The 18,141-nt window shown below is 41.5% G+C and overlaps 1 protein-coding gene across 1 annotated transcript in view; it reads right to left on the reverse strand.

Annotated features, from left to right (window-relative positions):
- LOC126235787 (calpain-11-like) overlaps window positions 1-18,141 on the reverse strand; it is a 188,344-nt gene that overhangs the window by 12,667 nt on the left and 157,536 nt on the right. The window contains exon 6 of the mRNA XM_049944596.1: window positions 2,640-2,811. Within this exon, the coding sequence (XP_049800553.1) occupies window positions 2,640-2,811 (172 nt within the window). The remainder of the gene's footprint in view (window positions 1-2,639; window positions 2,812-18,141) is intronic.

Raw genomic sequence — 18,141 nt, forward strand, 5'->3', positions numbered from 1 at the left:
GCGTACTACACACCATGTTCACATTTTTCATTGATTTTATGTTTCATTTCTAAGGTCATTTTCTTTCTCTTATGGACATCGTCTTACGGCTTTATCTTCGGATACACTTCTACAAAGGCTATTAAAATTTGCATATGAAAAAACACTGTGTGAACACAAGCTTAGAAAAATGTACGATCGCAAGCTGCACTAAGATGGTAGCAGAAAGAACACTAAACCCATACTGCAGTATGTACTAAAGACATTGTTCATACGCCACTGCCGACAATGAAAGGTGTTCATATTGTTGAACATTTCCTCTGCTGTGCGTGAATGGCTGGTGACATCACGCTAAATCATCATCACTTTTTATGTGAAACATCACTCATTAAGCGAGTCATGTTTTTACAATTTGTTTTACTCATTATGACAATTTGCGCATTATGGGAGGTGCTCGTTAAGTAAGGTTCCCCTGCATTGTTCGCAATTGAAATGAACATTAGTGCTTCTGTAAATTTACAATTAAAAGTAAGAGCTTGAGAAGTTTACAAGGACAGTGTTCCAAGTTTTTCCAGGAAGTTATTTATGTTGCAAAGAATCAGACATATAATATTAACCTGCTAGGAAGTTTCATTATACATAGTTTTTTAACGTTCATATTAATTTTAGAAGAAAATGTATTCTATGGCTGGTGCCACATTGAGCTTCCCGTATTCCAGTTCCTTCGATCATGCCACTCCCCTCCTTGTAGTGCCCTGGCACCCATTGCGTCCTGAACCTCTCAATTCCAGCTCCTCTTAGGTCATCCACGCTTTCTCCTTTCTGCTGGGGTCAATTACCATCTTTCTTCGGCCATCAACTATTGTCCATCCTTTCTAGATGTCCATACCTCTTTAGAAGTTTCACCTCTTTGGTGTCTGTAATTATTTTGACACCATAGCTTCTCTAATGATGGTGTTTGGTTCATGGTCCAGCTTTGTTTTCAACAACTGAATGATATATCACCTGCTTGGTCCTTTTGGCTATTTTGTTGTTATTAAATTCAAATTCAGTTGTCGTATGGTCCTACAGCCTTCCCCTATTTTATTATTTATGTCATCTTCATTTTTTCTGTTTGATGACATAACAGCCTGGTGCTTAAAAGACCTACATCCCCTGATCTTATGGGCTCCAACTTTGAGATCCTCAGTGGCGTTGTCACCAACCTTTAAGTATTCAGTTTTTGTTAAGTTAATTGTGAGGTCCCATCTTTCATACTCCTCTTTTAACTTCTGAAGCATGTAGTCAGCACCTTGGTCTCCTGTTACAGTGACCTGATCATCAGTGAAGAGAAGTGTGTACAAGATTTCACCCACACATGGACTCCCATGCCTCAAAATTTGCACCTTCAGATGTTAAGTGTTTCCTTCACATAGATTGGCGTGTTTGTATGTTTGAGTTCTACGGGGTGTCCCAGGAGGAGTGGTCATTCGAAGCAAAAAAGTCTATTAAACATGGGCTCTATAATGCATACTTAAGACCTATAAGCACTTCTTCATCTCTGATACTGTGAAACGAATGTCTTCTACTGCACGCTCTTTACTTTCCAAAATTTCAGAGGAAATAGGAAAAATTGTCCTGTAAACATGGACTCTGAAATGCATATCTTAAGAGCTATGAGTACTTGTTTAATAGGAGAGGTGTATTTCATAGAAGCAAAGATGAACTATTGCTTACAGCTCTTAAGATATGTACTTTAGAGCCCATGTTAACTAGACTTCTTCTACTTTGAATGATCATTCCTGTCATATCGCTGAAAACTGACCATTCCACCTGGGACACTCTTGTGTATCGACTTGAATGATGGAGCATTCAACACGTGTGTTTTTGTGTAAATTTACTCAGCAAAAAATTATGTCACAAATTTTGTCTTTAAATGATGGTTGGGTTTTGCTTTAAATACAAATATATTTATTATTCGTATTTAAAGCAAAACACAATTATAATTTAAAGACAAAGTTTGTGATGCAATTTTTTGCCGAGTAAATTTATACTTCAAGTACAAGTATATTTTATAGTATATATGGTATATTTTATAGTATAAGTATTTAAAGTATATTATACTTTAAACACAAATATATTTGTTACAAGAAGAGAATAGCTTTCGAAATGTGGTGCTACAGAAGAATGCTGAAGATCAGATGGGTGGATGACATAAGTAATAGGGGGTACTGAACAGGATTGGGGAGAAGAGAACCTTGTGGTGGACTCCTTCTGAAGCATCAAGGGATCACCATTTTAGTACCTGAGGTAAGCATGATGGGTAAAAATCATATAGGGAGACCAAGAATTGAATACAGTAAGCAGATTCAGAGAGATGTCGGTTGCAGTAGTTACTCCAAGATGCTGAGGCTTGAGCAAGATAAGAGTAGCATGAAGATTTGCATCAAACCAATCTTTGGACAGAAAACAAATAACTGCTAAGTCATTCACGAATTCTAAAGTTTTTACAAAAGCCAGTAAAAATTAAAATGAGATTAATATGTAAACTTTTATTAGAACAGTCTTCCAGAGATTTAATGAAATCATTGATCAACTCAAAAGAACTACATCAATCCACAATCTATTTTCCTATCTTAAAATCATTTAGAAAGTAGCATCACAGGCTCATCAGTACATACCTTCACATTGAAACCCATGAAGGAACCATTTTTCCCCCCTTCTGTGATTACATTCAGTATTTCGTTGAGATTATCTTCATAAATTTCTACTTCCTGACATTTGTAACTTGTTAGACACTGCAGTCCTTCTGATACATTCGCACCATTTAGATTATCATAAGACTCATTTAGTCTGAAATAAAACATGTATGAAAATTATTCAAAGTATATAATTCTTAATTTATGACTTATTAAAGATGCGCATATTCAGGAAAATCATAGAAACTTTTAGAGATAAGAGAAACAGCTGTAGTAATGTCAAACTCAAATGGCAAGCCAGTACTAAACAAAGAAAAGAAGGCCAAAAGGTGGAAGAAATATAGACTGAAGGGGTTTACAAGGAAACAAACTTAATGACAATATTATGTAAAGAAAAGAGGAATTAGATGAAGGTCAGATGGGAAATGTGATAGTGTGAGAAGAATTTGACAGAGCACTGAAAGACATAAGTCAAAAGACATCACTCCCTCATAATTATTGACATTCTTGGTGGAACCAAACATGACAACATTGTTGCACTTGGTATTAAAGACATAAATTTGACAGGCACAGTACTCTGATTTCAAGAGGAATGTATTAATCCCAAAATCAAAGAGTGCTGGTGCTGAAAGGTGTGAAGATACCAAATCATTAGTTTAATAAATCATGATTGCACAATGCTAAAACAAATTATTTACAAAGGTTTGCAAACTCTGGTATATGCCAATGTGGGGAAGGATCGTTTTGGGTTCTGGAGAAATAAAGAAACACGTGAGACAATACTGCAATCATATCTACATCTATAGGACTGCTCTGCAATTCACACTTAAGTGCCTGGCAGAGGGTTCTTCAAACCACCTACAGACTATTTCTCTACCTTTCCACAATCTAACAGTGCATGGGAAAAATGAACACTTAAATCTTTCTGTATGACCTCTAATTTCTCTTATTTTATTGTGATGATCATTTCTGTGAATGTAGGTTGGTGACAATAAAATATTTTCACACTCAGATATGAAAGTTGGTGCTTGAAATTTTGTGAAAATATCTGGCTCCGACAAAAAACGTCTTTGTTTCAATAATTATCACACCATCTTGCTCATCGTATCTGTGACACTCCTTACCCTCTTTTGCAATAATACAAGCTGAGCTGCACTTCTCTGAACGTTTTCAATGTCCTTCATAAATTCTATCTGGTAAGGATCCCATATAGCATTGCAGTACTCTAGCAGAGGATGAACAAGGTGGTTTGATGCAGCTCCCCATGCTAATCTATCCTGTGCAAGCTCCTTCATCTCCCAGTACCTACTGCAACCTACATCCTTCTGAATCTGCTTGGTGTATTCATCTCTTGGTCTCCCTCTACGATTTTTACCCTCCACACTGCCCTCCAATGCTAAATTTGTGATCCCTTGATGCCTCAGGACATGTCCTACCAACTGATCCCTTCTTCTAGTCAAGTTGTGCCACAAACTTCTCTTCTTCCCAATTCTGTTCAATACCTCCTCATTAGTTATGTGATCTACCCATCTAATCTTCATTATTCTTCTGTAGCACCACATTTCGAAAGCTTCTATTCTCTTCTTGTCTAAACTATTTATCGTATACGTTTCACTTCCATACATGGATGGCTACACTCCATACAAATACTTTCAGAAACGGCTTCCTGACACTCAATTCTATACTCGATGTTAACAAATTTCTCTTCTTCAGAAACACTTTCCTTGCCATTGCCAGTCTACATTTTATATCCTCTCTACTTCGACCATCATCAGTTATTTTGCTCCCCAAATAGCAAAAGTCATTTACAACTTTGAGTGTCTCATTTCATAATCTAATTCCCTCAGCATCACCCGACTTAATTCGACTACATTCCATTATCCTCGTTTTGCTTTTGTTGATGTTCATCTTATGCTCTTCTTTCAAGACACTGTCCATTCCGTTCAACTGCTCTTCCAAATCCTTACAATGTCATCGGCGAATCTCAAAGTTTTTATTTCTTCTCCATGGATTTTAATACCTGCTCCGAATTTTTCTTTTGTTTCCTTTACTGCTTGCCCAATATACAGATTGAATAACATCGGGGATAAGCTACAACCCTGTCTCACTCCCTTCCCAACAACTGCTTCCCTTTCATGTCCTTCGACTATTATAACTGCCATCTGGTTTCTGTACAAATTGTAAATAGCCTTTCGCTCCCTGCATTTTACCCCTGCCACCTTTAGAGTTTGAAAGAGAGTATTCCAGTCAACATTGTCAAAAGCTTTCTCTAAGTCTACAAATGCTAGAAACGTTGGTTTGCCTTTCCTTAATCTTTCTTCTAAGATAAGTCATAAGGTCAGTATTGCCTCACATGTTCCAACATTTCTACGGAATCCAAACTGATCTTCCCCGAGGTCGGCTTCTACCAGTTTTTCCATTCATCTGTAAATAATTCGTGTTAGTATTTTGCAGCTGTGACTTATTAAACTGATAGTTCGGTAATTTTCACATCTGTCAACCCCTGCTTTCTTTGGGATTGGAATTATTATATTCTTCTGGAAGTCTGAGGGTATTTCGCCTGTATCGTACATCTTGCTCACCAGATGGTAGAGTTTTGTCAGGACTGGCTCTCCCAAGGCCGTCAGTAGTTCTACTGGAATGTTGTCTACTCCCGGGGCCTTGTTTCGACTCAGGTCTTTCAGTGCTCTGTCAAACTCTTCACGCAGTATCGTATCCCCCATTTCATCTTCATCTACATCCTCTTCCATTTCCATAATATTGTCAAGTACATTGCCCTTGTATAGACCCTCTATATACTCCTTCCACCTTTCTGCTTTCCCCTCTTTGCTTAGAACTGGGTTTCCATCTGAGCTCTTGATATTCATTGACATTGGACAAATATATTATACTAAAACTGACATGTGATTACATTTTCACACAATTTGGGTGCATAGATACTGAGATATCAGTACCCAGAACCACCACCTCTGGCCGTAATAACGGCCCTGATACGCCTGGGCATTGAGTCAAACAGAGCTTGGATGGCGTGTATAGGTACAGCTGCACATAGCTTTAACAGAATACCACAGTTCATCAAGAGTAGTGACTGGTGTATTGTGGTGAGCCAGTTGCTCGGCCACCATTGACCAGATATTTTCAATTGGTGAGAGATCTGGAGAATGTGCTGGCCAAAGCAGCAGTCGAACATTTTCTGTATCCAGAAATGCTGTACAGGACCTGCAACATGTGGTCGTGCATTATCCTGCTGAAATGTAGGGTTTTGCAGGGATCGCATGAAGAGTAGAGCCACGAATCGTAACACATCTGAAATGTAACATCCACTGTTCAAAGTGCCGTTAATGTGAACAAGAGGTGACCGAGACATGTAACCAATGGCACCCCACACCATCATGCCGGGTGATACACCAGTATGGCAATGATGAATACACGCTTCCAATGTGCGTTCACTGTGATGTCTCTAAACACGGATGCGACCATCATGATGCTGTAAACAGAACCTGGATTCATCCAAAAAAAATGATGTTTTGCCATTCGTGCACCCAAGTTCGTCGTTGAGTACACCATCGCAGGCACTCCTGTCTGTGATGCAGCGTCAAGGGTAACCATAACCATGGTCTCCGAGCTGATAGTCCATGCTGCTGCAAAGTTGTCGAACTGTTCGTGCGGATGGTTGTTGTCTTGCAAACGTCCCCATCTGTTGACTCAAGGATCGAGACATGGCTGCACGATCCATTACAACCATGTGGATAAGATGCCTGTCATCTCGACTGCTAGTGATACGAGGCTGCTGGGATCCAGCACGGCATTCCGTATTACCCTCCTGAACCCACCGATTTCATATTGTGCTATCAGTCATTGGATCTCGTCCAACGCGAGCAGCACTGTCACGATACGATAAATCACAATCGCGATAGGCTACAATCCGACCTTTATCAAAGTCGGAAATGTGATGGTACGCATTTCTCCTCCTTACATGAGGCATCACATCAAAGTTTCACCAGGCAACGCCGGTCAACTGCTGTTTGTGTATGAGTAATTGGTTGGAAACTTTCCTCATGTCAGCACGTTGTAGGTGTCGCCACTGGCACCAACCTTGTGTGAATGCTCTGAAAAGCTAATCATTTGCATATCATAGCATCTTCTTCCTGTTCGTTAAATTTCATGACTGTAGCACGTCATCTTCATGGTGTAGCAATTTTAATGGCCAGTAGTATATATCTTATGCAGTGTTATGCACCCACAGAACAAGCAGACACCCAAGAATAGGACAATTTCTATGGACAATTGGGAGAGGTTCTAGCCAGGATCAAACACAAAGATGTAAAAATCATGATGGGAGGCCTCAATGCCAAGATTGGTTGTGAAAATGAAGGGCTAGAGAAAGTTATGGGAAAACACAGTACTGGAGTCCAAAATGACAACAGCGAGCATTTTATTGATATGTGCCTTAACAACAGGCTGGTTATTGGAGGATCAGTATTCTCACACAAACTCTGCCACAAAATAACATGGCTCTCGCCAGATGGCAACACACAAAATCTGATCAATCATTTTGTAATTAGCCAGATGTGGAGGCATTCCCTTCTTGATGTCCGAAACAGAAGAGGTGCTGCCTGCGGAAGTGACCACCATCTTGTAATAGATGAAGTATGGTTAAAGATTGCTGCTGCTGGTAATCAAGATGCAAATTGCATGCAGAAAAGATTCAATATTAGAAAACTTCAAAACAAGGACATTAGAAAAGTGTTTGTGCTGAAGTTGAAAAAATGTTACAGTCAGTTTGGAGGTGGAGGATCAAAGTGAGGAAGAGGCAAGTACACAAGTGGAGAGGAAATGGAATAAAATCAAGAAAAATTTCCTAAATTCCAGTGAGAAGGTATTAGGATTCCAGGACACCAGAAAGAAGCTATGGATATCTGATCATACGTGGCATAAGATTGAAGAAAGAAGAGAAATACAGGCCTTGATCAACCAGTGTAGGGACAATGAAGAAAAGCAGCGCCTTAGGGCAAGGTACAATGAAGTTCATTGGCGAGTGAAGAGAAGTGCTAGATCTGATAGAAGAAATTGCGTAGAACAGCTTGCAGAAATTGCTCAAGAGGCTGCAGAAAGGGGCAATTTGAAAGAGCTATATAATATCACCAAACAGCGGTCCCAGAAAAGCTTTAGCAAAAGTAAGCCATTGAAGTCAAAAGAGGGTGAACTGTTGACCAGCAGTGAGGAGCAGCTAAACCAATGCACAGAATATTTCAGTTGAGGTATTCAACATGACCCTGATCCATCAAGAAGAACAAGAGCAGGAGGGACTAGACCAATAGGAAACGCCTGCACTGCAAATCAGTACTCATCCTCCCAGCAAGAGTGAAATTATCAGTGCTCTTAAAAGCTGCAAGAATAACAAGGCACCTGGTGTAGACAGTGTGGTGGCGGAAATGCTCAAGGTAAACTATGAAGTTACAGCAGATATGTTACTGCCCCTGTTCCAAGAAATCTGCAACACAGAAACCATCCCGGAAGATTGGAGGAAGGGAATCCTTATCAAGTTGCCCAATAAAGGAGACCTGACAAAGTGCAACACACTTTTGTCAATACCCAGTAAAGTATTTTCTAGATTGTTTTAAACTGTCTCAGAGTGCCCACAGGTAGTAAGCTCAGGAAAGAACAGGCTGGTTGCAGATAAAGCAGATCATGCACAGACCAAATCAACACCTTGAGGATCACTACTGAGCAATCCATGGAACACTGCTCTCCTTTGTATCTGGCTTTTGTTGACTTTGAAAAAGCCTTTGACAGGGTGCAGTCTGAAGCCATCTGGAAAACAATGCAGAGTTATGGAGCACCTCCAAAGATCATCAGTATCGTGAAGTTGATGTACAGAGAATATATTTGTCAGGTGAAACATGATGGGAATCTCTCAGAACCATTCATCTTAAATTTTGGAGTAAGGCAGGGTTGTTTGCTTTCATCACTGCTGTTTTTGCTGACATTAGATGGCATCATGAAGAAGGTAACCAGGGAGAAAAGGAGAGGTATACAGTGAACTATATATGATAGCCTGGAGGACAACATCTGTCTTCTGTCCCACACTTTCAAGGATATGAGTGAGAAGCTTAAGGAATTGGAAACAGAAACTCAGAGAGTTGGAGTAAAAATAAACATGGCTAAGACTAAAGAGCTTAGGATGAACAGTAAAAACAAGAATGCACTAGCTGTGAAAGAAGAGGGGATGAAGAGTGTTTTTTATCTGGGAAGTATTGTTTCCAAAAATGGAGGGGTGATAGAAGACGTTGAAAGTAGTATCAAAAAGGCAAAAGGGGCCTTTGCCCAGCTGTGACCAGTTTGGACGTCTCGTGAAATGCTGTTCAAGGTAATGCTTAAAATCTTTGACTCAAATGTAAAATGTGTTCTCTTTTACGGGTGTGAGATGTGGAAGGTGACAGCACAAATTAAAACAAGAGTACAAACTTTCATTTCATCAATAAATGTTTGAGGATGATTCTGGGATTATGCTGGCCAAATGTTATTCAAACCCAGAACTATGACAACACACCCAGCCATGGGAAGCCGAGATAAATGTAAAAGAAGGGAAATGAAGATGGATTAGACACACCCTGAGAAGAGGCCCTCAACATATTTCAAAGCAGGCCTTAGAATGGAACCCACAAGGAGCAAGGAGGAGAGGCAGGCTGAGGTCAACTTGGTGCAGGACTGTCGTAGCTGAGGTGGCAGCCGTTGGCCACTCCTGGAGTAACATCAAGAAGATGGCAACAAACAGGGTCAGATGGGGAGCTCTAATATGTATCCTATGCTCCATATCAGAGTAAAAGGATAAGTCAAATGACAGCATCACCTACAAACAATCAAAGAGATCTTTCGGATTATCTCCTAAATCGTTTATGTAGATTAGGAACAGCAGAGGTCCTTCCTTGAGGAATCTCGGATGTCATTTCTGTCTTACTCAACAATTTTCCATTGATTACTATGTGCTGTGATCTTTGTGAGAGGAAATCTCAGATCCAGCAGCACAGCTGAAGTGATATTCAATAGGCATGCAATGTGATTAGAATCTCTTACAAGGAATAGTATCAAAAGTCGAATCAATTTGAGATCCCCAGTCAATAGCACTCATTACTTAGTATGAATAAAGCACTGGTTGTATTTCACAAGAATGATATTTTCTGAGTCCGTGTTGACTGTGTGTCAATAGACCTTCGATATAATTCATATATATTCATATACTGTGTTTATGTCCCAAAATCCTACCGCAAATCAACATTAGTGATATGGGCTCGTAGTTCAGCTGATTACTCCTGTTTTCTATCTTGAGTATTGGTGTGCCCTGTGCAAGTTTTCAGTCTTTTGGTATGAATCTTTCATCTAGCAAGAGGTTGTATATGATTGTGAAGTACAGAGTTATTGTATCAGAATACAGAAGACTTGTCTTTACTAAGTGCTTCACTACACCGAGGATATATGCTTCTAAGCTACTTTTGTTGACTTGTCTTAGAATGTACAGTGAGGAAAGGCAAGCCTGTATTTATAGCATCAGCAGGTTTAGAGAAGGCTTTTGACAATCTTGACTGAAATAAACTCTTTGAAAATTTGAAAGTAGCAGCGATAAAATACAGGGAGCAAAATGTTATATTTAGCTCGTACAGGCACCAGGCAGAACTTATAAGAGTAAATGGACATGAAAGGGAAGCAGTAATTGAGATTAGAATCAGACAGGGTTGTAGCTCATCCCTGGCTCTATTAAGACTGTTTCTTGAGCTAACAGGAAACAAAAACTTTGGTACTTCTGCAGCGAAATAACTAACAATGTCTAAAGTAAAGAGGATATAAAATGCAAATTCAACGGCAGGAAAATTCCTTCCAAAAAAAAGAGTTATATGGTACAGTCTTATAAAATTTGAGTGTTAGGTAGTCCTTCTGAAACTACTTGTCTGGAGTGTACACCAAATGAAATATGGATGATAAACAATACAGAAAAGTAAAGGATAGAAGCTTAAGAAATGTAGAGCTACAGCACTGAAGATTATATGGTTAGATCGAATAACTAATGGAGAATACTGAATGAATGGAATGGAAGAAATGAAGTTTATGGCAGAATGGTTTGATTGATGGGACGCATCGTGAGGCATCAAGAAGTCATCAGTATGGTAATGGAGGCAAATGTGAGGAGTAAAGACTGTAGAGGGAGGCCGGAACTTGACAACAGTGAGTATGTTCAATCAGCTGTAGGGTGCAGTAGTTATTTGGAGATGAAAAGGCTTGCACAGGATATACCAGCATGGTGAGCAGTGTCAAACCAGTCTTTTGACTGAAGACGACAGCAATAACTACTACTACTACTAGTACTACTACTCACAAAACCTATCTAAGAGTGTCACTCTGAAGGTATAGAGTAGAGCTGCATTCTGATGCACTTTTACCTTCCCAAGAAATGTGAATGATAGCAACAACAAATCCAACTGAATTGAGTTTCAACAATACACAATAATATGAAATGATGGAAGGGTTTGTATCACCTTCAGATCTGGAATGGAAACAAGAGGAGCATTTCTGTAGATTTAAAAAAAAAAAAAACTCCTTAAGCACATGCATCTTCTCATGTTTATTCTGTTTTGCATGCACTGTTTTTCCATTGACTGAAGAAATGAATGAAGAAATTTAAACATGAAAGAAATTTTCTTGAAGATGAATTTTCTTGCTTACACAGAAAACATGTTTTGTGTAAAGATAATTACTGAAAATAACAGAAAGAAACATTCCAAATGGGAAAAATATATTAAAAAACAAAGATGCTGGTAGATAGACACAATAGAAAACACACAAACACACACACAAATTTCAAGCTTTTGCAACCCACGGTTGCTTCATCAGGAAAGAGGGAAGGAGAGGGAAAGACGAAAGGATGTGGGTTTTAAGGGAGAGGGTAAGGAGTCATTCCAATCCCGGGAGCAGAAAGACTTACCTTAGGGGGAAAAAGGGACAGGTATACACTCGCGCGCACACACACACATATCCATCCGCACATATACAGACACAAGCAGACATATGTAAAGGCAAAGAGTTTGGGCAGAGAAGTCAGTCGAGGCAGAAGTACAGAGGCAAAGATGCTGATGAGTGACAAGTGATGTACGAGGGGCAGCAACTTGAAATTAGTGGAGATTGAGGCCTGGTGGGTAACGGGAAGAGAGGATATATTGAAGGGCAAGTTCCCATCTCCGGAGTTCTGATAGGTTGGTGTCAGTGGGAAGTATCCAGATAACCCGGGCAGTGTAACACTGTGCCAAGAAGTGCTGGCCGTGCACCAAGACATGTTTAGCCACAGGGTGATCCTCATTACCAGCAAACACTGTCTGCCTGTGTCCGTCCATGCGAATGGACAGTTTGTTGCTGGTTGCCACTTTCCTCGACGTTGACTTTCATCTGTCCAATGGCCAGCTTCACACATCAAACCCACCAACAAGCAACAGTACCTCCATTATGACAGCTGGCACCCATTCCATATCAAACGGTCCCTTCCCTACAGCTTAGGTCTTAGTGGCAAACGACTGCTCCAGTCCTGAATCCCTGAACCATTACACCAACAACCTGAAAACAGCATTCGCATCCCACAACTACCCTCCCGACCTGGTACAGAAGCAAATAACCAGAGCCACTTCCTCGTCCCCTCAAACCCAGAACCTCCCACAGAAGAACCCCAAAAGTGCTCCACTTGCGACAGGATACTTTCCGGGACTGGATCAGACTCTGAATGTGGCTCTGCAGCAGGGATACAACTTCCTCAAATCCTGCCCTGAAATGAGATCCATCCTTCATGAAACCCTCCCCCTGCACCAAGAGTGTCTTTCCGCCATCCACCTAACCTTCGTAACCTCTTGGTTCATCCCAATGAAATCCCCAAACCACCTTCCCTACCCTCTGGCTCCTACCCTTGTAACTGCCCTCAGTGTAAAACCTGTCTATCTACCAGTGCTTTCTCGTTTGGTAAGTCACAGCATCTTTGTTTTTTAAGATAATTATTGAAAGGATGACTAATGTTTCTACCGGCAGTACTCACTTTACAGATCAGATCGTATTACATTTGGGTTATTTACTTTTTTAGAAGTGAAATAAACATTCCACATGTGTAATTTTGAATCTCTATAAGTGACTATGTCTGGTTACAATGATTATTGAACAACTGTGTGGAGGAGGTATGTATTAAGGCAATTTATGGAAGTGGTTTGGGAAGTTGTATGTAAAGGATTGTTAGTGGCGCCAAAGTTAGTATCCAGTTACTTGTGGAAGACACAAGAACTGAAGTTGAGGGTAGCAAAGCAGAAGCAGAAATGCTTAACCCTGTTTTCAAATGTTCCTTTACATCCCAGTATAATTAGTGTACCACTGAAAAAGTAAGTGAAATAAATATTAGTAGTGTCAGTGGCATTGAGAAGTAGCTGAAATCGTTAAAATTGAACAAAGCTCCAGGGCTGAATGGAAACCCTGTCAGATTCTGTACTGAATATGCAGCTCAGTTAGCACCTCCTTTTAACTATAATGTATTGTAGATCCCCCGAACAAAAAACTGTGCCGAGTTATTGGAAAAAAGCATGGGTCACTCCTGTCCAATATCTGTAACATCCATTTGTTGTTGAATCTTAGAACATATTCTGAGCTGAAACACAATAAGGTATCTCATATGAAATGACCTCCCCCATGCCAACCATCATAGATTATGTGAAACCCAACACGCACCTTTCTTATGTGACACAATGAAAGCCTTGGCTCAAGGCAGTCAAGTAGTGCAGTATTTCTCAATATCTGAAAAGCATTTGACTCAGACCCACATCTACGCTTATTATAAAAAGTGTGATCATATGGAATATCAAGTGAAATTTGTGACTGGACTTAGTATTTTTTGGTAGGGAGGGTGTACCAAGTTTCTGGTTGGAGATTCATTGACAGATGTAATAGTTATTTTGGAAGTACCCCAGGGAAGTATTTTGGCAGCCTTGCTATTTATATGGTATATTAATGACATTGCAGATAATATTAATAGTACCCTCAGACCTGCTGCAGATAATACAGATATTTATAATAAAGTACTGTCTGAAATAAGCTGCATAAATTTTGATAAGAATTCAAAATGTTGCAAAGATGGGTAACATATTTTAAATGTTCAGAAATGTAAAATTGTGCACTTCATAAAATGAGAAAACATAGTATCCTATGATATATCAATGAATTGGATCTCTCTCCTCACCACTACCATTCCCCACAGCCCTACATTCTAAATGATTCCTAAAGTCCATAAACCCAACCACCCAGGACGCCCCATTGTAGCCAGGTGCTGTGCCCTGAGAATCTTTGCTCTTGTAAAACAACACCTTCAACCTATTACCCAGAACCTACCCTCCTATATAAAAGATACCAACCATTTCCTCCACCGACTCTCCACAGTTCCTATCCCTTTACCACATGGTACCTTGCTCGTCACTGTTGGTGCCACCTCCCTTTACACTAACATTCCTAATTCCCAAGGCCTTACTGCTATTGAACACTACTTTTCCCAACACCCGACGGATTCCAAACCAACAACCTCCTTCCTAGTCACCATGGCCAACTATATCCTCACCCACAATTACTTCTCCTTTGAAGGCATTACCTACAAACAAATCCTTGTACGGCTATGGGCACCCACATGGCACCATCCTATGCCAACCTATTCATGGGCCCTCTAGAGGAATCCTTCCTAAACATCCAAAACCCTAACCCCTAACCTGGTTCAGATTCATTGATGACACCTTTGCGATTTGGATCGAGGGTGAGGACACCTTCTCTACATTCCTCCAGAAGCTCATCAGCTTTTCCTCCATTCGCTTCACCTGGTCCTTCTCAACCGAACAAGCCACCTTCCCAGATGTTGACCTACACCTCAAAGATGGCTACATCTGTACCTCCGTCCGTATCACTAATCAAACCCACTAAGCACCAGCAGTACCTCCACTTTCAACAGCTGGCACCTGTTCCATACCAAGAAGTCTCTTCCATACAGCCTAGCCACCTGTGGTCGTCGAATCTGTAGTGACAGGCAGTCCCTCTAGAAATGTACTGAGGGTCTCACTGAGGCCTTTACAGACCATAATTATCCTCCCAACTTTGTACAAAAACAGTCACCTGCTATCTCCCAAAGCCTCACCGTCTGGCCACAGAGGAGAATTCCTCTCATAACTCAGTACCACCCAGGACATTCTCTACCAAGGTTTCAACTACCTCTCGTCATGGCCTGAAATGGGAAACATCCTGCCCATTATCCTTCCTGCCCCTCCCACAGTGATATTCTCCCATCCACTGAACCTACATGATATACCCATCTATCCCTACACAACCCCTGCTCCCAACCCCTTACCTCATGGCTCATACCCCTGTAATATGCAAGATGTGTCCCATACATCCACCCACCACCACCTACTCCAGTCTGGTCACAAACATCACCTGTCGCATCAAAGGCAGGGCTACCTATGAAACCAGTTATGTGATCTACAAGCTAAGGTGCAACCACTGTGTTGCAAAGGTGCAACCACTGTGTTGCATTCTATGTGGGCATGACAACCAACAAGCTGTCTGTCTGCGTGAATAGCCACAGGCAAACTGTGGCCATGAAATAACTGGACCACCCTGTTACAGAGCACACCACCCAACACGACCTTCTTCGTTTCAATGACTGCTTCACAAACTGTGCCATGTGGATCCTTCCCACCAACAGCAGCTTTTCTGAAATGCAAAGGTGGGAACTCTCCCTGCAAAATATCCTACATTCCCGTAACCCTCCTAGCTTCAACCTTCATTAGTCATCATCCTCACTCATCTAGCCCCTTCCCTGTCTGAATTCCAGCACTACACAGCCCTCTATTCCAACAGGGTACCTAGTCTTTACCTAGTCCTTTTACTTTTCTCCTTTTCCACTACCCCCCCCCCCCCCCCCAATCTCTCTCCCCTGCCTTTCTAACCTCCCGACTGCACCGAGCTGCCCTATCCTCTCCCCACCTCACTCCTGCATGCTCTCCAGCAGCACATCACCATCCCCCACCCCTACCCTGCTATCCCTCCCCACTCCAGCCTCCTCCTTACCCCCACCCAGTTGCCTCTCCCATCATACACTGCTGCTGCTGTTGCTTGTAGCAGGGCTTCAGCTGCCAGAGACTGTGGTCATGCGTGTGTTTGCGTGAGTGTGTGTCATCTATTTTTGACAAAGGCCTTGTTGGCCGAAAGCTTTTGTGACATTCTTTTTCTTGTGTCTTTCTGTGACTCAGCATCTCCTCTATATCATGAGTAGCATCTATCCTTTCCATAATATTGTTACAATGATCATACTCAGTCATGGTTAAAGCAGGTGGTGACTTAAGTTTATTGGTAGAATACTGGTGAAATTTAATCAGTCTACAAAGGAGATTGCTGACAAATCACTCATGTGACCCAACCTAGAATCTTGCTAAAGTGTGTGGGATCCACACCAAACAGGACTAACAGGAGATATTGAACATACACAGAGAAAGGCAGCATGAACTGTCATGGGAGAGTGTTACGGAGATGCTGAAGAAGTTGGACTGGCAGACTCTTTAAGACAGACATAAACTATCGAGAGAAAGACTACTTATAAAGCTTTAAGAACTGGCTTTAAATGATGGCTCAAAGGATATACTACAACAGCCTACTTATTGGTCCCATAGGGATCACGAGGACAAGATTATATTAATTCAGCATGCACGGAGCCATTTAAACAATAGTTTTTCCCTGCACTCCATATGTAAATGTAATGGGAAGAAATCCTGATAACTTTTACAGTGGGATGCACCCTCTGCCATGTACTTCACAGTCATATGCAGAATACAGATTTAGATTCATCATTGGATAATATGAGCACAAGAATGCTTCTACAATTGCCTGGATTTTTTACAGGTATGTTGCTTTTGATTTCAAGTGAATGTACCTACATTTTAATATTCTGGTTGTTCAATAGATGGTTGTAAGCAGGATATACATTTAGTTGCTTTGTCATTCATGATAGCATCTTTAGGCTACACATAAATGAAGCCCACAAAAGTGCCCCACTTGTGACAGGATACTTTCTGGGACTGGACCAGACTCTGAATGTGGCTCTCCAGCAGGGATACGACTTCCTCAAATCCTGCCCTGAAATGAGATCCATCCTTCATGAAATCCTCCCCACTCCACCAAGAGTGTCTTTCCGCCGTCCACCTAACCTTCGTAACCTGTTAGTTCATCCCCATGAAATCCCCAAACCACCTTCCCTACCCTCTGGCTCCTATCCTTGTAACCGCCCCCGGTGTAAAACCTGTCCCATGCACCCTCCCACCACCACCTACTCCAGTCCTGTAACCCGGAAGGTGTACACGATCAAAGGCAGAGCCACATGTGAAAGCACCCACGTGATTTACCAACTGACCTGCCTACACTGTGATGCATTCTATGTGGGAATGACCAGCAACAAACTGTCCATTCGCATGAATGGACACAGGCAGACAGTGTTTGTTGGTAATGAGGATCACCCTGTGGCTAAACATGCCTTGGTGCACGGCCAGCACATCTTGGCACAGTGTTACACCGTCCGGGTTATCTGGATACTTCCCACCAACACCAACCTATCCGAACTCCGGAGATGGGAACTTGCTCTTCAATATATCCTCTCTTCCCGTTACCCACCAGGCCTCAATCTCCGCTAATTTCAAGTTGCCGCCACTCATACCTCACCTGTCATTCAACATCATCTTTGCCTCTTCACTTCCGCCTCGACTGACATCTCTGCCCAAACCCTTTGTCTTTAAATATGTCTGCTTGTGTCTGTATATGTGTGGATGGATATGTGCGTGTGTGCGAGTGTATACCTGTCCTTTTTTCCCCCTAAGGTAAGTCTTTCCGCTCCCGGGATTGGAATGACTCCTTACCCTCTCCCTTAAAACCCACATCCTTTCGTCTTTCCCTCTCCTTCCCCTCTTTCCTGATGAGGCAACAGTTTGTTGCGAAAGCTTGAATTTTGTGTGTGTGTTTGTGTTTGTTTGTGTGTCTATCGACCTGCCAGTGCTTTCGTTCGGTAAGTCACATCATCTTTGTTTTTACATACATTAACAGTTTAATGTAGATTTGTGTGAAATCCAGAAGATTTAGTGTGTTAGTGCCATATTGGGTGGACGCACACTGGGTAATGAACTAGCTAGAAAAGTACCTGCACCAAGGAGACCCCTAGTGGCAACCACATGAACCATCAACTTGCAACAGGTGCCAAGGTAAACTTCAGTGTAACTCATTGTCGAAGGGTTGAGCGATGACCTAAGTACCCAACAGCGGAGGAATACAGTGCGGTGTCACAAGGTCAAGTGACCGCACGAATATAAATAGGCGCCTATCACTGCAGTGCTATTTACTGCAATCTGCACACCACATACTGGACATAGCTTGTGGCCCCAGATGCTGT

The sequence above is a fragment of the Schistocerca nitens genome, chromosome 2 (assembly GCF_023898315.1).
Source record: "Schistocerca nitens isolate TAMUIC-IGC-003100 chromosome 2, iqSchNite1.1, whole genome shotgun sequence".
Taxonomy (NCBI): domain Eukaryota; kingdom Metazoa; phylum Arthropoda; class Insecta; order Orthoptera; family Acrididae; genus Schistocerca; species Schistocerca nitens.